Source organism: Daktulosphaira vitifoliae, unplaced genomic scaffold (assembly GCF_025091365.1).
Source record: "Daktulosphaira vitifoliae isolate Bord-2020 unplaced genomic scaffold, ASM2509136v1 Scaffold_3, whole genome shotgun sequence".
Lineage (NCBI taxonomy): Eukaryota > Metazoa > Arthropoda > Insecta > Hemiptera > Phylloxeridae > Daktulosphaira > Daktulosphaira vitifoliae.
Window position 1 is genome coordinate 16,376,377 of NW_026099574.1, and position 27,372 is coordinate 16,403,748.

General features: G+C 28.1%; 1 protein-coding gene and 1 long non-coding RNA gene across 3 annotated transcripts in view; both read left to right on the forward strand.

Moving 5' to 3' along the window:
* Window positions 1-26,865, forward strand: part of LOC126900335 (uncharacterized) — a 108,490-nt gene extending 81,625 nt beyond the window's left edge. The window contains exons 1-4 of one of the 2 annotated variants that reach the window (XM_050675985.1): window positions 18,791-18,958; window positions 23,675-23,852; window positions 25,536-25,769; window positions 26,644-26,865. In XM_050675985.1, the coding sequence (XP_050531942.1) occupies window positions 18,875-18,958; window positions 23,675-23,852; window positions 25,536-25,769; window positions 26,644-26,693 (546 nt within the window). In that variant the 5' untranslated portion in view covers window positions 18,791-18,874 and the 3' untranslated portion in view covers window positions 26,694-26,865. Of the gene's footprint in view, window positions 1-18,790; window positions 18,959-23,674; window positions 23,853-25,535; window positions 25,770-26,643 lie in introns of those variants that run through there. The other variant, XM_050675984.1, reaches the window with a different exon arrangement.
* LOC126900343 (uncharacterized) lies at window positions 14,974-15,826 on the forward strand. Its single transcript, XR_007702834.1, has 2 exons — window positions 14,974-15,119; window positions 15,210-15,826. It is a non-coding gene; the product is annotated as an uncharacterized LOC126900343 (long non-coding RNA).
* Window positions 26,866-27,372: the final 507 nt, after the last annotated feature.

The following is a 27,372-nucleotide window of genomic DNA, read 5'->3' on the forward strand; positions in this document are numbered from 1 at the left end:
TTTAAGTAAAAAAAATTGAAAAAATATCGAAAATTAGCGATTTTTAAATTTGTAATTTTTTGGGGGATTCCCCCCGTTTATGGGGAACGAGGGAATTTTTTCCAATTTTTGAGGGTAATGTCTTCGACTAGATACGATTTGTGATCTTTTGACATATTGTTCATCAAAATCAGTCCAGCGAGAGCTGAGATTGAGCGTTCACAGACACAAAAAAAAAAATAAAAAAAAAAAAAAAAAAAATAAAAAAACACATCATAGTAAAATTAATACCTTCTCAGCTTCGCATCGAAGCTAATATTGACAGTATATAATTTGATGACGTTATGGTTAATTGTGACAAATATAAAAATTAAGCCAACACAGAGTATTTTAATTCAGTGGTTTTTTTATTACTATTATTCGCCCGATGTGGAAACTATTATTAGTCTACAAAAGTTGTTTTTGTTGTCGTTGAGCACAGTTAAACGAACACACTTAGACGGAATGCTGCCGCTAATTTTAGCTTTGATGCGAAGCTAAGAAGGTAGTAATTTTACTATGATGTGTTTTTTTTTTTATTTTTTTTTTTTTGTGTCTGTGAACGCTCAATCTCAGCTCTCGCTGGACCGATTTTGATGAACAATATGTCAAAAGATCACAAATCGTATCTAGTCGAAGACATTACCCTCAAAAATTGAAAAAAATTCCCTCGTTCCCNTCTAGTCGAAGACATTACCATCAAAAATTGAAAAAAATTCCCTCGTTTCCCGCAAACGGGGGAAATCCTCCAAAAAATTACAAATTTAAAAATCGCTAATTTTCGATATTTTTTCAATTTTTTTTACTTAAAAGTGCCATAACTTTTTTAAAAATGATCGAATCAATATAATTTTTTTTTTTATAGATACCTTAGATATTTACCTATCATTTTATATATTTTTGTGAACATTTGACCCTTTAACAGCCCAAAGGATGGGGTTTCAAAATGGTAACTTTTTTACAAAAAATTAACTTATTCAACTTATCTTTTGAAAATGTTCCGGAAAGACTGACACTTTTATATATATCTTAAATTAAAGCTTATGTAATATACTTTAATTTGAAAAAAAAAAATTTGACCTCTGGACTTGTCTTCGTGGTTAAATCGGACATCAAAGTTAAAGAAAACCGTACGATTCCCGTGAAAAAATTCTCGATTTTATATTTTATATTATTTAATTTATATTAAAATTCATTTCTATAACTGTTCTTACAGCTTTCGATTCTTCTTTCCTCATACCATGACTAAACAATCTAAGTCTATTTTCTGTCATCTTATCCACGATTGACGCAACACCTATACTTCCTCTTATATGCTCGTTCCTTATCCTATCTTCTCTAGTCACTCCACTCATCCAACTAAGCATTCTCATCTCTGCTACACTTATTCTCTGCTCTACTTTCTTATCAACCGCCCAACACTATGAACCATACATCATAGCATACATCACAATTTCATACTAAATTTAAAAACTATAATTAGTATTTATTCATATATTATATTTTAAAATCAAAGAACTACTAATCAGGATATAATTAAAGAAATAAGAGTTCATGTTGCTTTTGGAATAATCCACCAATTTCTCTAAATGAAACACTATCTACAGATTTGCATCGAAGCGTTTCTTATGATAGTGATTTTAATCACTGTCAGATATCATCTATGGTTGGGTCCAACTATGCCTCGACCCCACTGTGCTACCGTTTTTTTTTTATTTTATTTTTTGCATTGACGACTTTACCGTAATACTCTCCAAAGTTCGTTAAAAAAAAACTATATGATATGACAGTAAAAATGAAACCAGTCCCATTGTATTAGAGGGCATACACCCGGCCGACTGACTGTCGTTCTCTTTTTCTTATTGTGTGTCAAACCCTATCGCCACTATCATAGCAGCTTACCGCCTGTTACTGTATTTGTCCAATTTTTGCAAAAACAAACCGGATTTTTCTCCATTACTAATTCTATATCCTATATTGTATATGAGTTTTTTGTGAATCGTATTTAATATCATTATACCCTAAACGGTTCCATAAGATCAATTATGCAGTGAACATGGTTACAGGATCACTTTATCTCAACGATTTGTATTTGTTTGTTATTTCAAATGTGAATAAGTGTACTTCAGCTAATTTTTATCAAAAATAATGAATATTATTCTTTTAAAACTGAAATGTTAAAATTTTGATGTAAAATTTGAATTATTTTTTCATTTTATATCTATTATTAATTTATCTGTTATTGAGGGGGCTAAGCTACTTTTTGTTATGCTTATAGGAAGACCCTCAAAAAAACATGGTTAACTCGCCGAAGACTTTAATTACGCCCCTTTAACGCTGGGTCTGTTGATCGGATAGTGAAACCAAATATTTAAAAAAATATTTTGCTACCTCATGAAAAATTTCTGCAGACGCTCTTGGTGATTTTTTTTTTCGCCTTTATCAGCCTAATAAGGGCTATCGCGGCCTCCCAAGAGAAAGAGATATCTTAACCATTTATACTCCGGGGTGGGTGGCTAGTCGGTCACCGGAGAGAGGGATGGCGACTCCAATTACCTAACTGATCTCTCGTTCGGCAAATGAAGCCGCCCATGACCGGGTTTCAAACTCGAGGCAGTACGCGTCAAACAATGCCGTGTTACCGACTCGGCAACACCGTCCCTTTTGGTGTTACTATATATAATATATGCAATGAAATCTAAGACTTAACGAGAATTAAGCTTATACTGTTGACACGGTACCGTGTTTCCCTCAGCCGCACATCACATTATCAACCTAAATGAAAGTGTATCGGGATCTGAATCATAAGTGCACGGTGGCCTAGTGGTAAGGTTTGTCTTTACGACGCCTTAGGTCGCGGGTTCTAATCCCGTACCGTGCCTCTTTTTTTCACATGATTTCCGGTACACTTTCTATAACCGGCTGTCAATCCCCGGCGGCCGTGTTACTGTTCTTCAATAATCTCAAAAAAACTTTTAGCTTAAAAAAATAATACTAGTATATAATTTTAGTGTTATTCATTCTTTCAAACAAGTGATAATTTATGATATTTTAACAAATTAATTAGTTGTATAAATAATAAATAAAAAGTAACCTAACGAAAAATTAAAGTTATTTTTATTATTATTAATATTAATTTGAAAAAAATATAATTTTTTATATTTAGGTAGTTTCAATGAGATAGATTTTATAGTTATTTCTTTAGTTTCTCTACTCTATAAAACTAAATAAAAACTGTTATTATTCTTAATTATTTTACATACCAATTTTTAGAGATTTTCCCTAGTTTCAGCAATAAGTTGTTATGTAAATATAAAGTAAATTGTACATTAATTGAGAAAATTATATAGATTTTTCTACTTGAGTTACTGTTAAAATTAAGGGGGGTGTTTGCCAACGGGCTCCTACGATAACGGTTGGCCCGTATGACTGGTAATACTCAACACAAAGAAACAAATGACTTAAACAAAGGTATACCCAAATATAAAATAAAAGAGATTGATGTGCTTACAGTTATTATTTGTATATATTATAAAATAATATGGTTATCTTGTTCAGTTTATAATTAATAAATATACTGGGCGTCCCCTAATACAAATGTAGATACAATTAATAGACTAAAATAAATTTACATAGAATAGTATAATAGGATTTAACTCGTTCTTTCTACAGATTTGACTGACTTCACTGTGATAGCTTCCAACCTTTTAATATAACGGTCTAACAATCACGGACTACAACCGGTGTTAAAGTTTTCGTTAATAATTTGAACTTCAATAAGACCACAACTTTTAGCTCAGTTTTTCACGGCTCTACGCAATAGGCCGGAGAACAACAATATTGTAACACAAAAAAAACACGCGTACGTCGATTACGTAACGGTATCACGATACAATATAGCACAACGAAACATTAGCATATGTCAACCATATCTAGTCAGCTGACAGACTGCTTGACCGTGAAAAATGTTTGGCTCGGTATTGTCAAAGGCCGCAGTATATACTTTCACGATCAAATATTACCACCACTACCTTCGTGTTCAACCGGTACACATTATCAATACCGACTGATGAGAAGATAACATGTGCTGTTTTGAACATGCTCCCCCTTGGGAGATCCAAATCTTCCAAATATTGAATGATGATGAATAGAAGTTGACGACCAAAATCTTGCTGTACATATTACATAATACAACACCAAACTATACAATATTAGAAGAAAAACAAACAAAAAAAAAACAATAAATATGGTATACAAAAAAAAAATAATAACAATAATAATAGTAAACATCAACCTCCAATAAAAGATTTTTTTTTTTTTAAAAAGACTAGAAATAAGTATATATGTATTTTTTTCCAACCGATCTGTGAACATAACATAGAATATCACCCCCTTAGTACTTAACCTTCCATTAAAATCAATCATTGGGACAACTCATTATATAATAGGATCTAGTTCATTGATTGTGAGTGAACTAAGCCCAAATATCTTGTTAATAACTTACAATAAGATATTAATGAATAAATAAACAGATAACTACAATAACAAAGAATAATTTTTCATGAAATTATCATTTAAAAATTCATATTATATATTTTAAACACTAAAAGAAAACTAAACTTCAGTTGGTAACTTAACTAACTTAACTATTGGCCGCGTGAGCTCTCCATGTGTGGTTCTCACACAGGCAACACGTACTACCCCATCAGATCCTAGGAACGATTGAATAATTCTCGCCATAGGCCATTTCATGGGAGGGTTTTGAGAATCCTTAATCACCACCAAATCGTTTACCATTAATTTTGGTGCCTCCTTTGTCCATTTTGTCCAAGATTGCAAGGTTTGTAAATACTCAAGATGCCAACGGCGCCAAAACGACTGAACACATTGATTGAGGAGCTTCCATCGATTAATAATTTTCCGTGAAGTAGCTGGTATCGTCTCTTCGGGAACAGCCAACAGTGGCTGCCCGATCAGGAAATGTCCGGGAGTTAGACAATCCAGCTCTGATGGATCAGAAGAGGAAGGCGTCATGGTCGAGAATTTAAAATTCCCTCGATGCGACACAACATAGTTGAAAATTCTTCTAGAGTGAAGTTTTGCTCCCCTATGATACGAACCATCAATATCATTGCAGAACGAACTGCTGCCCAACCCAACCGACTGGTATATCTATGTCACTTTGAGGTTGTATTGTGTCCTTGTGTAATAAGATATGATGATAGCGAGAACATTTACTGCATGACGATTTACCATTACATTTTTGAGCCCAATGACCTCCACGGAGGCATCTATAGCAAATAAAATTCTTTCTCACCCACTTTAAACGCGTCTCCACTGCCCAGCTTTTGAACTGTTCACATGATGTCAGAGCATGAAAACCTTGACAGCACTTGCATAAAGGCGATGTTTGTTGAGTTCCTGCAGTGAGAAATGTCGAGGGTTGCGATCTTTTCCATTGACTATGATGATTGAATTTATTATCTGAATTTGAATGGTGTTTATCGGTTTTTCTCTTGATTGAAGAAGTTGAAGGTGTAGCTACTGCATCTGGACCACGTACTAACTGCAATATTGAAATGCGCCTCTTGATAAAAGACATAAGACTAGATACTGTAGGGAACACGTCTAATGCCTGCTCTTCAAANGTAGGGAACACATCTAATGCCTGCTCTTCAAACATAGAGCGACATGAAGCAGGTAAACATCTAGAAGCCATTGTAAATAAAATAAAGTCACCTAAATCTGAAATGTTCATTGATTTGAGGACAGCAACGTTATCATNGAATGTTCATTGATTTAAGAACAGAAACGTTATCATCGAACAAGGCAAGGATCTTGATTAAGTCAGGCAACGATTCATGATTTGATAGTGGTGCTTTAATCAGTTTCTCAACTAAAAATCTAGCTACTAACCGAGGCCGATCGTATAAAGCTTCCAGAGTTGACCATACCAACTTGTAATTGTCCCCTGCTGAAGTTATTCCGCGAACAGCTTCCAAAGCTTGCTCATTGAGACAACCAAGCAACTAATACATTTTATCTATGTTAGATAAATTTGAACGTTGATCAACCATAGATATAAACCGATCTCGAAAAAATGACCAACTGTAAATATCTCCGCTAAAATTAGGTAGCGGTATCTTCGGGAGCCGTGTGCCTTCAATATGGCTTGCTGACTGAGGGGATACTACATGATCCATAGTAGCACTGAATTCGACAGGAGTAATTTGCGCCTTCTCAATGGATGGGCCAAGTGGATTAATAACTGACGGCACCCTATCACTGGTAATTATTGGTTCTATTGGCTCCTCAGTTGCTGAGACCATTGACTGATCCGCCTCGTAATCTCGAAGTCTATTGGCTGTTGCCTTGTCAAACGCGACCAGTCCCTCAAGCTGAATATTTAACGCATCGGAATAATCTGATAATTCATCAAGATCGATTAATGCGTTCACATACGCATCATCTTCAACGAATAAAGCCTTCCACAATTCATCGATGCTATCAGACAAGACTAAAAATTGACCCGCCATATCAGGGTCCACGATAGCTCTTTGGGCAGCAGTATGCATAGCCTGGATTCGGTTTGCTAACCAGCGCGCTTCACCTTTGCCCGATCCCGTAATAGAGTTGCTGCTGTGGATGCCATGAAGACGTGTTAAATAACTCAAATATCGCTCACAATTAATAAATAAAAACAAATTTTTTTTTTTTGAAACGATATGTAATTCTAAATGACCAATTTAATTAGACAATAACAAAAGAAAATGCCGATCAACGAATGAAATTAATCCAAGAAACAAATTACTAAAAGTTAATTCAATAAACGACTAGCTAATAATAATTTTTTTTTTTTTTTATACATAGAAAGTGTCGCTGACCACAATATAATGGATTGAGAAAAAAAATTATAATTATTTTCCTTCTGCGTATCTCTAGGTGCTAATAACTTGGCTAATATTCAAGGAAAATAATAGTATCACTGATAATTATATATAAAAACAAAACAAAATATGTAATTAAAACAAACGATATAAACGTATAAACACTCAACGCACACGCGCGATCATCTTATACTTACCAATAATTTATACTTAAGTATACAAAACCAAATTAAAGAAAACAACAAAAAATTTTTTTTTTATTATTACTAATTATCAATTGTACTCATGTGCTACATATAAAGATCTGAGCGGGTCCATACAGGCTCAGACAGAAACGTTAACCGCACTCTGAGACCAAATGTTTGCCAACGGGCTCCTACGATAACGGTTGGCCCGTATATATTTGTGTTGAGTCATACGGATTTGAACCTCATACCCTTAGCGTGAAAGACACAAGTGTTATCGATTCGTCAATTGTTCGTCGCGTGATAAAATTAGCTATTTAAGCTAAATCAAATTTAAAAGGTACTTTTCGGACTTTAAAAAAGCAAACCTCCAGTGAGCAGAAAAAAAATTAATTGACACGACTTACGTCGCAAAAATGTGGTCGACACTGGTTTTGTGGGTAGAGATCCATGGGCCGTTTATTAATGAGAAACAACAGGTTATTTTAACAAAAAAAAATAAAACAAACTGAAAAGATGAACACAATAATAATAATCTTCGCATAATATCGCGGCACTTTCGCTGGCGTCGACGACGCGTTGTCCGGCGTGATCTTTGGGCAACAAAAGGTTAGTAGCGTTGATGGAGACGGTGCGCGGGTGCGGATCGGTTCGTCGACGTTGTCACTTTGACAACGGGAAGAAGACTCACTTATCATTTGCGGCGGGTCGTCGTCGGCCGTGCGACACTTGCTGGACTTGGCACCGTGGCGTATAACACGCGGTGTTAGTCAGTCAAATACTCATAGTAGGGCGACGGCTGATAAAAGTGGCACGAGTCGCGGAGCATCGTGTATAACAAAGCGACGCGGGCCGTGTCAAAATCTAATAACTATCCAAAAGTATAAATTAGAATTGTAAAATGTTTGGATTAATATTTAAAACTAATTTAACTTATCTTTCAAAAATTACATGATTTTTGTCTTTAGAAGACGATAACTCATAGAAAACAAGTCGTCAGAACGTTTTTCTTGTTTTACTCATATTGTACATTAAATAATCTATAATTTAATTTAGTTTTGAACGATATAGATATTTCGCTGCTATGCATACAACTTTAAATTTTATCATTTTTACTGAAAATTGTATGATTTTCAAGAGACAAATTTTTGTATAAATTTTCTTTTATTCTCTTAAAATATAGTCTATTAGATTTAATTTTACGTAGATTAAAGAAGACAGGTTTATCAAAAGTTAAAAAGAAAGTATGTTGAAATGATTTTTAAAACCCACAGTACCTTGGTTAATAATTTTTTAAAAAAAGTATGTTTTCGGTAAGGTATAATTCTAAAGTATGGGCAATAAATATTTCACAATGATCTGTTCATTTTTAAACGAGTTATTTCAATATAATTTGAAAACTATACATATCAACTATTGACTGTTTTATGAAAATTGTAGTTTTTTGGGGCATATCTCTTTACTATAAAGATTTAAGGGATTTTTTCAAAATTGTAGTATTGTTAGCTTCAACTAGATATTTTTTTATCTTTTGAGAAAAATCCGTCCATTAGAAGCAGAGTAATGTAACACAAAAAATAAAAGTACGTCATAGTAAAACAAATAGCTTCTCTATTACGCATCGTAACTAAAAAATAAGTGAAATCATCAAAATAGATTAATATATTAAAAAAGAAATACTTTTTTCTATTATCATAGTAATTAATCATAAATATTTTTTCTTCTGATGAGCTACATAAAAGCTGTAAAAATATGTATAAATTTAAAATTCTGGTCTATAGTTAAAAATATCATATATTAACACTATTTAGTTTATCATAATTTGTAAATAAAAAAAGTGTCACTAACAAAATTAATTTTATTAAATGTTCTTTTATGCTGTTAAATATAAAATATAGCATATAAAATCTACATTAAATTAATGACGTGTAATTCCTATTAACTTAAAATAATATTTAAAATTTCAATTTCAATTTAAAAAATTCGTCAGATTTATAATCATAAATTTGATAAAGTTTGTTGGTATGAAAACAAATATTAATAATGACGAGTATTTCACAGAATAAAAGTGTGTTATTTAAGAATATTCCATCTAATTCCATAAGCTTATACGACATTTCTTGTCAGAAGTCCAAACTAATATTCAAATATTTGAATACATCCATAATTTTTTAACTGTCTGGAGGTGACTATCATTTAATAGAAGAATTCATATACATATAATACTTTTTTAAAGAACAACTTAATCTAAACTAAGGTATGTCAACTTACCCCACCCTTGGGTCAATGGGTCTCAATATATCAAGTAGTATTTCTACCAAATTTTAGGTTTTCAAAATGAATACTTTCTTTAAGAGTTTCAATTAAAGCTTAAGGTGTCAACTTGTCACCTACTCTAAATTGTTTTCTAATGGAAAACTTAAAATTACGTAGTCGTACTCTCACTATCATACATGATAATTATTTGGTAAAAGTTTTATTTGAGATTTTCGCAAGATTTTTATTTTTACAGCAATTTCTGCTTTGAAATTTTATAACCCAATACAAACTAATAAGGGAGATAATTTTACATAATATTTTTTATTTAAATAGAAACCTAGTAGCCTGTCATCGTCACCTAATGTTACCTAATATTAATATTATATATTATGTATGATCATCTTTTTTTTTATTTCATTTATATGTTTTTATTCATGTTAAATTAATTTTAAGACAAATAAAAAACTAATAAGTCTGAGTGATGAGTTGCCAACTAAACTAAAAAAGTATTTAACATAATAAATTATATTATTTAAAACAAATGTAAATCTGACATTTGTTTCGGGAACAGAAAACGCGTCCGTTAAAATACGTTTTACAGGCTAGCGTGAAAGATTTACCGAATAAAAGTAATTTTGAAATTACCCCCAACCCCTTAATCACAAGGACAAGTAGGAAAAATTGCATTACTCTTATATACTAACTTACTTAAATATAATCTTACATTCTAAAATTTGCTTAAAACTACTTATATTAAAAAAGTACAATAAAATTAAGTCAGTTTTTCGAGGGAAGTGTCATCTTAATCAATAATTCTTTTCTTTGCCATCATAGGACCTCTTAATTGTGTATTACGATCTATATTTCGATCCTTCTCCGTGTAAAATATAATGTTATAAATATTGCTAATGAAAATATTATCATTGTATACATACTCATGTATTGCTATATATTTTCGAAATCATGTCAAATATTAATCTCTCAAGTATATACGCTGCATTCACCAGTCGTTGCCACCGACATCACCATTACAAACCGCACGCTAATGCTACATGCGAAAATAAAATAAAAATTTCAGGAATCGTGTGTTTCTGTGTTTTTTACGTCCTTTATTGACGACCATTAGGTGTATCTTTTAGCTTCGATACAAAGCTGAGAAGGTATTAATTTTACTATGATGTGTTTTTTTTTTGTGTCTGTTACCCCTTATTCTTAGCACTCACCGAACCGATTTCTTTCAACGATATGTCAAAAGATCACAAATCGTATCTATTCGAAGACATTACCCTCAAAAATTGAAAAATTTTCCCTCATTCCCCGTAAATGGGGGAAACCTCCAAAAAAATTACAAATTTAAAAATAGGTATATTTTGTCTTTTTTTTACTTAAAACTGCCATAACTTTTTCAAAATTGAACAAATCAATATATATTTTTTTAATAGTTGCATAATGTCCTTCATTTAATGTATTTTTTTTATAAATTTGACCCTTTACCTGGCCACAGAAGGGGATTTAAAATGACAACTTTTTTGTAAAAAAAAATTATTTTTTATATTCATAACTTTATAATGCTATAACTATTTAAATAATATATGGATCATTATATTTTTTTTTAAATAAGTACTGTTTATACTCATATATTATTAATATATATATATATTTATTTATTTATTCATATATTACATTTCTAAATCATAAAACTTGTAATCAGAATATAAATAATGAAATAGCTTTTGGAATAATCCATTAATTTTTTTAAATTAAACATTGCTTTTGTATTTATCCACAAATTTCTTAGAATTAAACATTATCTACAGATTTGCATCGAAGCGTTTTTTATGATAATGATTTTAATCACTGTCAGATATCATCTATGGTTAGGTCCAACTATGCCACGACCCCACTGTGATGGGTTTTTTTTGCACATTTTTATGTGACAAAATTTACGGTAAACTAGTGTGTCAAAAATTTAGAGACAAATTATTTTTATTATTTTCGGTATCGTCCGATATAATTTATATTATGTTTCGGCCTAGTCCGATATATTTAATCTAGTTGCCATTTTGCCACTTTCATTGCCAGCCACCGCCACAACCACAGTCAATGTCACGACCATTACCATGACTTTTGTCATTTAATTTTGAGCCACAGCCCTTTCTTATAGATCATCCAAATCACAGCCTTAACATCTTCGTGTAATTTCGTAGTTACTTGATCACCGAGACATCAAATTAATAACAATCGTACATTTTTATGGTCTATACGTTTTATTTCGATATATCCGATATCGTTTTGTGGTTATACATATATACTTTTTTGTGATTATTATTTTCAGCGAGTCCGATAATTAATTTATTTTGCGGCATAATTATCATTTCATTCGGCATGTCCGATATATTTTTGGCAATATTATATTACTTTGTTCGGCCTTACCCGATATACCCTATTGCATTTATATTTATTAAATTTTCGGCATAGTCCTAAATATTCTATGAATACATTATTTTATTCTACTTATCAATTATCAATTTATTTCGGTATATCCAATTTAAAATCATTTAGATTTCTTTATTTATAAATGAAATAAAAATACGCGATACACAAGGTTCAAAGAGAGAATTTACTTTTATATTATATTACATAAACAGTAACAAGTGTAAAAATGTAGTGAAAAAATGGTCATTAGTAAAAGTAAAAGAAAAACTTTGATTCAAATAGATCAAAACAACAAATGAACTAAATAACTGACAGTTTGTAGTGAATCAAAAAAATAAAATAATAATATTTATTGTATTAATGATATAAAAGGGGTTATTAATTTAGGGAGCTACTTTGACAGTTACTTAAAAGAAATAAGTTAAATAGTATATGACGGGATTTGGGTTCTTATTTGATCCATTATTTTATTGTATTAATGATGTTATTACTTGGGGTATGAGTACGAGGGTTTGTAAGAATGATAGAAGATGATAGAAAAATAGAGTGATCTTTATTTTATTAATATGAGATTCATTATAATTAATTGTCAATTTTTAAATATCAATAATGCCACGAGTTTTGACGGTAATCGATGATAGGTGGGATTGAGTCACCTCGTGTGTCTACCCAGAGTGGTATGGTGGCTATACATATGAACCTCCAACCTAACTCCTGAAATAGACACGTATCAACAATATAACTCTGCCAAGTAACTCTGTACAAACATTATTGATTTATTAAATTTACTTGGTATATTTATTATTATTGATAATCACTTGATTTTCCTGTATGCCTACTTAATCTATGTACTCATAATATTTAATTCTAAACCTTATTTATTTTTGGTGAATTTATTAGATTCCTACCTTGATATTTTCTGCTATACTCTTAAATAAATAGATGTTGTATTTTGTGAACAAATATAACTGTGTTGACGGCGGATCACTTCTTGCATATATTTCGTAGTGTGGAATGATCGAGCGTAGTGAGTGCCTTTGTGAATATCTGACTGCATCTGTCTCCGAATGCTCTTTATTTTTGGCTTTTTATATTAAATTTGATCGTAGTTCAAAGACAAGAAGTGATCACCGACGCCAATATTATTTCTTTATTAAACGTATTTTATTACATGTTATTTATTACATTTTCATCAATAATGATCTACATATTATAAAATACTATTATATCTATTATTATTATTATTATTATTATTATTACTATTATAAATTAGACATAGTTTATTACCCTTCATCTTATGTGCTACCATTACCTATTGTTTATTATTTCCTATTTGTTTTATATAATTAATATATGCTTTTTTCTACGACATTTCATTAGTATATTTAAACATTTAAAAGGTACATCTATATATTTTATTTTTATTGGTATACATTTTATTTTGTGTAATTGATTGATTGAAGTCTTAAATACTACATTATGACATTAATGATCTAATGTGTATACAAATAATTTATTATGATATTAATGATGTACTATGTATATCATTACAAGTTGCTACAGCCCCCAAAACACCTGCGCATAATTAAGCAGCATAACAGATTACAATAAAGGATTCTTTTCATAAAATGTCTTCTAATGGTGTACACTTTGTGTAATCCTTTATGTATTTATTATATGACCATTACAATTGTTACTAATTGAGCGAGACAGTTTATCATTCAAATGTTTATATATCTCATTCGAAACGCACACTATATTAAATATATAAATATATATATTAGGGTGATCCTTAGTTATAGAAGAAAATTTTTTTTTTAAGAAATTCAGAGTCATAGGCTCAAAATTTCGTTAGATTCATTGAAAAATGGAAACTGGTAAAATTTGAGTACAATAAGTCAACCCCTTCACGTGCCTCAAAGGGGTTGAAGTTCTTCAAAAATGGGGTGGATTATCTTTTTTTGAGTGTACGCTCTTTATTTTTGAAGTTTCGCCAAAAACACAAAGAACAATTTTTATAGAACTAAATGTGAACAAAAATATGGTAACGCATTATTTTTTTGTAAAATTAATATTTTTCGTAAAAATAAAAAAAATCAGTTTCACTTAATTTTTTTTAAAAAATGACATAGTTTTCAGTTATACTTTTCCAGTATCTTAAATTTTAATTGTACGCAGAAATTGTACAGAAGTAATATTAATCACCGTGATATCTTCTATAAAAAACGTTATTTGAGTTTTTTTTTGAATCCTTTCCAAAAAAAAATTTAAAACAACTACGAAAACGTGTTTGTTTTTTTTTAATTTTTTTGCATGTATGTTTTTTTGTTTATAAACGAACAAATTTTCTTAGTTATATTAAATAAAAAAAAAATAAACACAATAAAATAATAATTGTAATAGATGAGTGTTTAATATTTTGGAGAAAAGCGCGTATTCCTACACAGTATTCTTCAGACTGTGTTGTTCAATTAAAAATATTGTATGAGAAATAGAGAAAGTTGGACAAAAATAAATCTAGAAAAACAGAAACACAAGAACAACATTACAATATTTTTTCTAAAGAATTAGACAACCTCTTTGACATTTCTCATATCGAAGCTCTGAATATGATGAGTATTGAAGAAGACAAATAGTTTTTATTGTCACAACTTAAAAAAGGCCGCCCAGGGGCATGCTTGGTATTGATATGAAGTTAACAGGTATTGAAAAACGTAAAATTAATCGACAAGAAGAAGAAGATGATCGATAGAAAAAAGAGAAATTACAAATAAATATTACACAATAATTTCAGTACATTATAAGTAAGCAGTTTTTATATACCGAAGTATTTTATTATTTAGCCGAAACTCAATATTATAGCAGCTCTAGCTCGGAGGACGAAGATACTGATATGGAGGAAAACGTTGAAGAAATGAGTCAATTACTTGGGCCTTCAAAAGAAGTAAATGCATTAGAAGATATATGTTGTTTTGTAGTTGAATGTTATATTAAAATGTGGTTTTCAGCTGCGAACATTATAACAGTTTCTATAAATGATTTAATGTTATTAAAAAAGTTATTTAACTATAGTAATAATAAACTAGGAGAAGTAGCTATAAAAAAATTTATAAACCATTTATGGTATTTAAATGATAAGTGTGCTGTGTTTTCTTTATTTGGTATTCGACTTGATATTAATACTAAGCAGCTAATAGCAAAAAAAAGTATTAAAAGGTTTTGAACAGAGCACGAATGAAGAGCCAGAAGAAAATGAAGATTCAAATAAAAAATTTATTTTAAAATATGAAGATTTGGGAAGTGTCACTGGTTTCTTCCATCAAAATGTATTCATGTAAATTTTTTTTTATTACATTTATCATATATGCTTATTGTGCTCATTGTACAGATTGTATATTTCTAATAAAAAAAAAAAAATATGAAGATTTATCAGGTTTTCTAGAAAAAGATCTTTTTTTGTTGCTCAGCAACAATTCATGGAAATTATTCGAGCGATTTAAATTAAAATTCAAGTTTTTGTATGAATATCCTACCACATGGGAAATAAATAATGAATACAATAACGCCACAGAAATATTATCCTCCATAAAAATAGTAAACGACAAATTTACAAGGGATGAAAATCAAAAGCAATTTATATTATAGGTATGAAATTATATAATAATACTGCTAAATTTTTAATTTTAAATTACTATATATGTATTATAACCTTTACTTTGGACTATTTTAGGTGGTTCAACAATATCGCCAACTGTATCCCAGTTGTAGCCAAGAAATTTTGAATAAAAAATATTCAAATTGGAAAAACTATTATTGTGATAAACAGAGCTTCGATATGAGAAATGTCAAAGAGGTTGTCTAATTCTTTAGAAAAAATATTGTAATGTTGTTCTTGTGTTTCTGTTTTTCTAGATTTATTTTTGTCCAACTTTCTCTATTTCTCATACAATATTTTTAATTGAACAACACAGTCTGAAGAATACTGTGTAGGAATACGCGCTTTTCTCCAAAATATTAAACACTCATCTATTACAATTATTATTTTATTGTGTTTATTTTTTTTTTATTTAATATAACTAAGAAAATTTGTTCGTTTATAAACAAAAAAACATACATGCAAAAAAATTAAAAAAAAACAAACACGTTTTCGTAGTTGTTTTAAATTTTTTTTTGGAAAGGATTCAAAAAAAAACTCAAATAACGTTTTTTATAGAAGATATCACGGTGATTAATATTACTTCTGTACAATTTCTGCGTACAATTAAAATTTAAGATACTGGAAAAGTATAACTGAAAACTATGTCATTTTTTAAAAAAAATTAAGTGAAACTGATTTTTTTTATTTTTACGAAAAATATTAATTTTACAAAAAAATAATGCGTTACCATATTTTTGTTCACATTTAGTTCTATAAAAATTGTTCTTTGTGTTTTTGGCGAAACTTCAAAAATAAAGAGCGTACACTCAAAAAAAGATAATCCACCCCATTTTTGAAGAACTTCAACCCCTTTGAGGCACGTGAAGGGGTTGACTTATTGTACTCAAATTTTACCAGTTTCCATTTTTCAATGAATCTAACGAAATTTTGAGCCTATGACTCTGAATTTCTTAAAAAAAAAATTTTCTTCTATAACTAAGGATCACCCTAATATATATATTTATATATTATTATAAATAACCATATTAAATTTTTTCAGCATAGAGAAAAGTCGCATTATGGCTACTGTCTATTATTAAGTTTTACTTAACTGAAATGTTCCGTATTAGGCGCAAATTAGCCATTTTCAAGAATTCTCTAATGTATTTCTTTTATTATAAATTACTGGGCACTGAATTTCATGAGATAAGATTCAAAATAGCCACTTTTTTACAAAACTCAACATTTTCAACTCTTCCGAGCTTCTAATTTATATTAAAATAAAGATTATGTTATGTACTAAAAGATCAAAAAAATAAAAATTTTTCAATGTGCATATGGTTGCGGTAGTTAAAAAACATGCAATTTTTATGTTAATATTTTCGATTTCATATTAAATTTTTTCAACTTTAAATTGCTATTAAATATTATTTTAAGATGCAAGCGGGTTTTTATATTAGTTCGGCCTGTAACAACAACGTGGTTTGCCACTTGCATAACGACTAGCTATAGTAACAAGGGTCGCCACCACCTAGGCGAGGTGTCACATCTATCAGATATGATTACCGGACCATAGGTAGAATTTTAAGTTAATTAAAAGTATAATCTAAGTTAATATGTCGTTATATGTATAAATTACTATAATACCTCATGGTTTATAAAACATAATTATGACAATTAAAGTTGTTTGTGGTTGATATGTAAGACATATCGTAGCCCGTGTCTAGATTAAGGAATAGGGATAAATACACGCGTATAATTAAGTTACTCGCGCAATAAAATAAATATTACAGTTGAAATTAATAAGGAAATTTAATTTAATTGTTAAAAAAAAGAAAATTAAGTTAAACATGGACAAAAATGCGAATGCATCAAAAACCATGTCTACAAATAAAGGCAATACAAATAAAATAAAATATTTAAACAAAACAAACAAATAATATTACAAACATCATGGACGGTATTGGAACACATCCGTTAATGTTAATCGGAAATTAATGAAGAACACTAGGAGCTGTCTGGACACTCGTTCCTTAGCGTTGGCTAGAAGTAAAGGGAAACACGTGCTCTCCACACATAAACAAAATTAAGTTAATTTACGATAAAATAAAAATGAAATTAATTAATTAATAAAATATAGCTCATTACATAAATATACTATAAAAAAGAAAACGATACCCGGTCTTCGAAGAGACCCATCCGATGGTCTGGATGCTTCGCCGAAAAGACCTGGCCGTTCGCCGTTCGAATTTGTGGTCCACCTTCGAATTTGTGACGTTACAAAGATAAGATGCAAAGTATATAATTATCAATTTAGTATGTATATACAAATAGAGTAAATAGTGTACAACAGTGTATATGTTATGACAGATAAATTAATTATTTGTTTGTATACAAGTAATATAAAATACAGACTGCAAATTTTTCATTGATAATGTAAGATGCGTAATGCATAGCATTAGGCATATTACGACAATACTGTGCCAGGACCCCACTTGGCTACCGTTTTTTTGCATGATAATGTAATAGACCCTCGACCATAAAACTCAACCATAAAATATACGGTCAAATTTGACTGACTTAGCACGGTAATTGTACTGCATAAGCATGATAAATTAATTCTAATTTTGATTTACTTAGCATGTTAAGACGATACAGATATGATCCTAGATCCCTCCGTATGACGGTACAACCTATGTTAAAAACATTTTATTCAAAATTTAAATAAGAGTTAAACCATTGATTTATTTACAACATATACAGTTTCACTCAATATGGATTTATATAAGCAGTAGTTGAGATACAAGTGCTATAGAAATTTCTATTGAACAATGTAAATTAAGGGGTCGAAAAATGTTCGAATACTTTGAGTGACGACTTTTTTCATTTCTTAAGTTTTATTATAAATCATGTCACTAATAATACAGCAGAGAGGTAAATAAGTTAACATGATCAATAAAATAAATTATTTGTTTCTTTATTTTTAGTTAAATAGCTATAGTTTTAGTTTCATAAATAGGTAACAACAAGATATAATGTTTTTCAATTTTTTTCATTTTTATAAAAAAATTAATATTAACTATTTATTGACCAATTTAGTATTTATTTAAAAAAAGCCATCTGTAAAACGTCAAGGCTTATTAATTTATAGACTTATATTTCATTATTCAATGTTGACTGAAACAAAAGAAAACAAGTTTTTACTAGTATTTTTGGTACAATAATGGTATCGATGGAATGGTAATCGATAAATAAAATGTTTACTTAGTTTTAAATAAGTATTATTAAATATTAAATTTAATTTAGTAAATTTTTTTTATTGCAATTTTAAAAATACTTAAAAAGGCATTTTTAACATTATAAAAACATAGATGTGATATTAGATAAATAGAATTTCTTTTAATCTATCATTTCCACAGTTTTATTCGAATACACCGATTGTCAATCCAAAAATGTGTTTCTACATTTTCATTTTTATGTATTTAACCAGCAGTTTTTCAAATGGACTACTATGCACTTCTTTTCCTTTAAATGCGGTAAATAGATATCATTTAATTTTTAATAATATTTAATTGTTAAATGTTTTTTAATTTGAAAATAAATTTTTAGGGATATCTATATGTTTATTGAGATATAGATTATTTTTTATTCTTACTTATCTTACTATCTATCTTACTTTGGATATATTAGATTTCCCGAAAAAATACTTTTTAGCGTTAAAATTATTCAGCTACACCACGTTTCAAGTTTCCTTTTTGTATAAAAAAATTTGCTATTAAAATTTTATTTGAGAAGCAAAATTTCATGAAAATAGTTAATAGTTGTATAAATTCAGTCATTTATTAAGTTACAAGACAAATTATTTTATTACAATAAAATTTTTTTACCAAATATCTATCTCATTTAAATTTCAAAAATATAATTAATATATTTTTTGATTTATTATATTAGTATAATGTAGTTATTAGTATATTTGAAAATGCAGTTGGGTAATAACAGTCCAGTGAAAGCTGATAAAAATTGGTAACCAACACAAAAAAATAATAATAAAATATAAATAAAAAAACACATATTAAAATAGATACCTTGTCAGCTTCGCGTTAAAGCTAAAAAATTAAACTTTATTTCTATTATTATTAATCAAAAATTATGCACACTTCTAAATCATTTAATATTCCGTTCTAAAATAAACTTTAAAAAGTAATTGGAATTAAAATTTGTATATTTAATTATAAAAACAACNTAATTAATTGGTTATCGATTTAAAATCGATTAAAAAATGTAATTTACTAGTTTTTAACGTAAAATTTACAAATTAAAAAAAATTAAAAAAACGGTAGCATAGTAGGGTGGTGGCACAGTGGGGTCGTGGCATAGTTGGGTCCAGTATGGATGATATCTGACAGTGATTAAAATCACTATCATAAAAAACGCTTCGATGCAAATCTGTAGATAGTGTTTAATTAAAAAAAAAATTTGTTAAAATAGCATATTTTTAATATGGTAGCCATTTGCGCATAGAAGATAGGTCGTCGGGACAAATTTTTTTTCTTCATTTTATAGTACATAAAATAAGCTTTAATTTGATATTTGTTTAAAGAACGCAGTATTTCAGGAACATTTTCAAAAATGTAGTTGAAAAAGATCTATGTTTTTTACAATATTTCAAGTTTTGGACGCCCCTATATATGGGGAAATTGTCCAATTTTAATAAAAAGTATGTCAAATGAAAGATGTACTTATAATGTATTTAGAAAAAAAATTTCAATAAATATAAAGGATCTTATCACTATAGTCTCCACTCGTGAGAAGAAATTTATATTCATGTTAATATTATTTTACTATGTGGTTCTTTTTGTGGCTACGATTTATTTTGCCAACCCTCACTAAACCTACTTTTTTCAACGATACGTCAAATGATTCATTTAAGTTTAATGATATTTAAGTTAATGATTAGTTTAAGTTATTACTCTTAAAAATCAAAAAAATATTCCTTATTCAAATAAAAAGTAGCTTAACCAGCTTTTTCCATACAAACAATTAAAATCATTAATTTTTAATATTCTTAAAGTATTTATTGTCGNTAAATCATTCATTTTTAATATTCTTAAAGTATTTATTGTCGAATTAGATTTGATATGATAAAAGTATTCTACTAAAGTCAATAATTTTACTTTATAATTTATTAATTTTTTAACTCTATTTGTGTGTACTACTACCAGTCTATAATATTCTAAATTGTTTTGTAATATGTTGCTATATAAATCATAAATTTAACAAAAAAATGATTTTTAGTTTCACCTGAATTTAATGATGGATTTTTACAATTATAATTATATTTTATAATACTCTCAATTGAGTAAATCTTTTTAACTACTTTGTTTTGATTGGTTCATTTAGTTAAAGTTTATTATTAAAATTAATTAAGTTCTGAATATTTCAATTGCAGAATCTTTTTAAACACCAAAAGTTATTAGGATATGATTACTATTCTTTCTATTTCAGTTATCTATTACGATAAAAATGTAAAAAAATCGAATTTTTCTGACAAATGTACTGTAATTAGTAATTATAAAATTTCCAGATTGCATATTAATCTTAAAAATTTCATTTTTTTCAATTTAATAATGTCAATTTCAAACTTGCAAGTTNTGATTGCATATTAATTTTAAAAATTTCAATTTTTTCAATTTAATAATGTCAATTTCAAACTTGCAAGTTGAACTATAAGTTATGATAACAAATTCATTTTTTAGCTTCGATGCGAAGCTGAGAAGGTATTTTTCATTAAAACTTTCATTTTAAAAAACAATAAAAAGTAGGTTGAAAATGATTACCTTTAACATATTAAAAATCAAAATCAGTATTAATTTAATACAATTTTTTTTGTTCTTAATTATTTTTTTTTATATGTAAATACTTATTTTTTAATAATAAGTAATAATATTAAAACTTAGAAGTAATAGAAAAAGTTTAATTGCACATTTGAAAACATCACGAAAAGTTTATTTAGAAAAGTATATTTTTTTTCTGATGAAAGTTCCTTTTGTTTAGTGTATTTATTCATAAGTAACAAAATTTTTTTATTAAAAAGTATTGCATAAATTCCTTTAAATTTGTATACGCATTAAAAGTATATGAATATACAACTCCTTTTTATTTTTATAATATCTCCGTAAAAATTACAATATTATATTATTGAATACCACTTTCATACTCAATTTAATTACTGTAATTATTATGTATTCATATATTATAGTTATAAATCGGGGTAAAATTAAGGGAATAAGTGTTATTGTTGTTTTTGAAATAATCTACCAATTTAATTTTTTTCTATTTAATAATATTTATTTCAAACTTGCAAGTTGAGTTAAAAGTTATGGTAATAAATTCATTTTTTTTTTTATTAAAACTTTCACATTAAAGGACAAGAAGAAGTAGGTTCAAAATGATTACTTTTAACATATTAAAAATCGATAATAATTTGAAAATAATTAATTATAAAAATTGTATAATATATAATTAAANTAATTATAAAAATTATATATTACATAATTAAAAGAATTACTAATCTGGATATAATTAAGGAAATAGGAGTTGATGTTGGGTTGGGTTGGTTACATTTTTAACTTTATAATGCTATAACTCATTGAAAAGTGTACGAATCAACACAATTTTTTTATGAGAAATAATATTTTTTAATAATCCCTTTTTCATTCGACATACTTTATCTTAATCAGGGTATTAATAAGAAACTAGCAGATAATGTAGCTTTTGTAATTATCCACCAATTTCTNTAACTAGCAGATCATGTAGCTTTTGTAATTATCCACCAATTTCTTAGAATTAAACACTATCTACAGATTTGCATCGAAGCGTTTCTTATGATAGTGATTTTAATCACTGTCAAATTAAATCTATACTGGACCCAACTATGCAACGTCCCCACTATGCCGCGATCCCACTGTGCTGGGTCGGGTTGGGTTTTTTTTATTATCTTTAGTTACACATTATTCATTGAATTTTTAACTATGTAATACTTTTTAAGTTCATCCCTTATGTCTTGTAAGGGGGTCAACTTTGTTTTTTTAAATGGTAACACATATTTTTAATTTAATAAAATGTTTGAGTTTTTAATTTAATAGTAAATGGCATTTGAATTTTTAATATAACTTTNTTTAATTCAATAATAAATGGCATTTGAATTTTTAATAAAACTTAATTTGTTTATTAGATATAAACATTTAAAGTTTCAAATTTTTGAGTTAATATATAGGTATAATACACAAGTTATTACAAATACATGTAGCTAATTGATTTTTTATGACATCTATAATAGCAGGTACACATCATTGTTATTATCAATGGTAGTAAGGCACATTGTTGTGAGTTTATAAATATACTAACTGACAATACAAAAAGTATATCTATTGATAGTCATAATTGATAATAAACAATCCGTGACTGTAATAGCAATATCATAAAAAACCAATTAGCTACCTGTATTTGTAATCCCTTGTGTATTATACCAATATATTAACTCTGAAAACTGAAACTTTAAGTGTTTATATCTAATAAACAAATTAAGTTTCATTAAAAATTCAAATGCCATTTACTATTGAATTAAAAACTCAAACATTTTATTAAATTAAAAATATGTGTTCCCATTTAAAAAAAACAAAGTTGACACCCTTACAAGGCATAAGGGATGAACATAAAAAGTATTACATAGTAAAAAATTCAAGAATAATGTGTAACTAAAGATAATAAAAAAAAAAATGTTTAAATTATTATTATTCTGTAAATAATTGAGTGGGTTATGATAAAAAAATCACTCTGCATATATATATAATATTTTTTGGTTTATATTTATAATATAGTTAAATGATTATATGCTTTAAATTTATTTTATTCATTCATACAGTCTATTCCTCTACTTAAGCAAGGGAATGGACTGTTAGAAAGAATGCTTTCTCCTCCATGAGTAGAGACAAAAATTAACGAGTGTGTTGACCAACCCGCACTAGTATTACCTGTGGGGTAGCGTTCAAACAAGGAGTTGATGTTGTTATTGAAATAATCTAACAATTTCTTCTAAAACTTTAACACTGTACTCAGATTGGTATCGAAATATTATTAATAGAAGTGTTTTTAAATTCAGATAACATCTATACACAGTTCCCACTGTGCTGGGTTTTTATAGATAAATCTAATAATATTATTATTACTTCTAATAATTCAATTCATTTTAGGCAGGCCAATTTAACGATGAAGCATCATCCTTTATGGAATATTACTTTAAAAGTAATTACGAAAATACTGGAGGTATGTCGTATGATGAATTTCGAAATCTATTAAAATCTTATGATTTCATATACGATATGGAAGATAGTAAAATCGAAAAACTATTTAAAGATGAAGTTAATAACAGTAAGTAAAACTCTAATAATTAGAGTTTATTATCATAATTATTATGATAATAAAGTTGAATTTTATTTTGGCCAAATACTATTTTAACTGATGCTGTAAATTTAATGTACTAAATGTACATTTTTTCGCTATATTACAAGCAATACAATTTTATTATAACATTTATATTTTTCTTTAAATTCGTTTTAAATTGTTATAATTTGTTGTATTTTTAATAAAATTAGACAACTATAAATAAGTGCTATTGTAGCGCATACAAGACTTAAAATACACCCGATTCTAAAGGTCAGCTTCTAATTTAATTATAGTGTTTGTCTAAGGCACAATCACAATTTTATTGGTGGGTTAATTTTAAATTATACAAATTATTATTTCTTACTGAAAACCCTACTACGAATCAATATTAAAAAAATTATTTGAGCAAAAAAAAAAAATTCATGGCTATTTATAAAATTATAACTTAAAATCCACGTTATAAGACATATAATATTCATATACTTTTTGCGAAGAGTTTAGATCTCCTTTCAGTATTCACTTTGAAAGTTCTAAATTTCGTCACTATTTATAAAATAAATATATTCTAATAGAAATTCCTAAATTTTTTTGGAGAATACCCGTACGTTTAATGTGATATTTTCATAACCCGTTTTTGGAAAACTGATATTTTACAGTAAGTTGATATTTTTAAGTAACCATACTAATTCATACATTTTAGAATCCATAAAAATCATCATGAAGTCATTGATATGCGTTTATTTTACGAAACCACATAAACCATTAACAGATAAATTAATCGACCAAAAATAAGTAATGATAGAGTATGGCTATGAAAAACCTATCAAGTTTAAATTTTCCCTAGAATGGGTCTAGGCGAGAATAGAGAATTCATAAAACAATATTTAGATATCTAATAGAAAAAAAATTATTCTTTAATATTTATTTTTTAGCGGTGATGAGGACCGCTCTTTAACACGCGTTGTCATTGAAATATTTTTGAAGACAGGCGATTCATAACAATAACCAGCTCTAATAAAAAAACATTTGTTTTGTAAAATTCAAAATAAAATGTAAAACAGTTGGAATGTTAACAAGTGTAATTATTAAATATCATAATTTTATGTTAAAACACTCCATATTTTGATTATTGAAATAAGCAGTAATTTCTCGACTGCGACCTACTTTTTTCAATATACGGTTGCGCTGCGATAATTATAACGAGATGGCTAAGTTATCCTATTATATTCGTATTTAGAGATTTTTGTAAGTGGGTCAAGATAGGTTTAAGAACAAAGATTAATGGGGAGATTCGCCCCTTTACTACCCTCCACTACATTAATAATTCTAAATATATTTCAACATAAGTATTTGGTAAACTTATGGTGTGATTTATATGTATATTGGTGGAAATTAAAAATGTTTTGATATATTCACTTCAAACAAATCTAATACATCATGTATTATACATGATGTATAATTAAAAAGTTTTAGCAAGTCTTTTTGATTTTTAAGTAATATAAAAAACTAAATCAGGCATAATTTATTATTTATAATGTTATAATAAATTAATAATATTTAGTGACATTTAAATGTCGGAATGTGATTATTATGAATGAAATTATTATTGGTATTAACATTTTACTTTTACATATAACTGAATTAACACACAGATTTTATTTCATTAAGTGCACGAACGTATGAATATTGATCAATTTAAGAAACAAGCATTGCGGTTTGTCACAATAATTGAGCTAAGAATTTATAATATTTATCGTAGATGTTGTAACAGTAATAGAACTACAACGCCAATACAAATATACTGGGTTCTTAATTCATTAGGATTAAAAATCACTCATCAAGATGTTACTATATCAACATCTGCCTGTAATGTTCACGACCCATCAAGAATCACCCATTTAGGTAAAATGAATATTACGTATAATTTTATCTTCGATTATAATTTTATAACTTTTTGAAAAATGTAAGGATCAATAAAATTTTTTTTATAATAAATTCTATTTATATACCTCTTTTATTCGACAAACTTCTTTTTTTAAATCTATTATTTTAGCTAAGGACACCGACTAAAAATATTTCAAAGATATGGACAATATCTGCGATAAAACAAAAATATACTCATTAACATTTGGATTTGAACAAGATAAGTTGTCGGGACAAAAATTTTTTTTTTTAACTTAACATTATTTTAGCATATGTTTAAAGCTTGGAATATTTCCGGAACAATTTTTCACAAATCCGGATTTTTAAAACTTAAGTTGAAAAAGTTCAAATTTTGTGCAGAAGTTGCTATTTTGAAACCCTCTATAGGTAGATAAAGCGTCACATTTTCAAAAAATTTATATCAAATGAAAGAGAAATATCTATGGTTTCAATTTAAAAAAGAATTCTGATTCGTTCATTTTCAATAAGTAATAGCAATTTTTAGAAAAAAAAGTTTAAAAATGTTGAAATTTATCGATTTTGAAAATCGTAATTTTTTGAGGGATTTTCACTATTTACAGGGAACCAGGGCAAAATAAAAATTTTATTGATATGGTAATTTTTAAAAAAGTTATGGTTGATTTAAGTAAAAAAAATTGAAAAAATATCGAAAAATATCGATTTTTTAATTTGTAATTATTTTGGAGATTTCCCCCATTTACGGGAAACGAGGGAAATAAATAAACACATCATGGTAAAATTAATATCTTCTCAGCTTCGCATCGAAGCTAAAATGATATGTAATTAGTTTAATCAATTAATGATTTATATATATATATATATATATTTTTAGAATTCAGAAAGATATTCGGAAAGCTTATCACAATTCACTTAGAAAATTAACGAAGAGAAAATGAAACAATTATTAAAATTAATTATTATTTTGAATAGTTTAACATAACAATTCAATATATAAATCGCTGTTAAATCTGTAATAAAACTCTCTATGCATAACAATTTGTAAATATCAATCTATATTTTTTAATTAAATTAAATGGTTTTGTTCTCTCATCTATTTATTTACTTAAAGCGTATCTATAATCTTTTGTTCTTACATTGTGAGTCATTTCAGTGTCATTTTTACCAACCAGTTCACAATTCTGTCGTAACACAAACAGAAAGGGGGGTAGAGTACTGTATACGACAATGATATTGAGTCTGCTGTTTAGGTATTCATGTACACGTGATCATACAGCAGTTNTGATATTAAGTCTGCTGTTTAGGTATTCATGTACACGTGATCATACAGCAGTTACCGTGCTCGGCTGACACTCCGGATTAGCTGTTGGTGTCGAAAGGCCGTTGATATAGGAAGGGAATAAGGGTAACATCTAGGTATGAGGTGCAGACGAAGTGCAAGACACAAGTACTCTGAAATGTAGAGGACAAGAATAAGTAGTTGAAAGAAGGAAAAACAATGACTTGACTTTATGCAATAAGCCGGACAGCGACAACCCAGTACAGAGACTGATGAATGACACAAAGCACTGGAATCGACTGATCACGATGGCTAGGTCTTCAT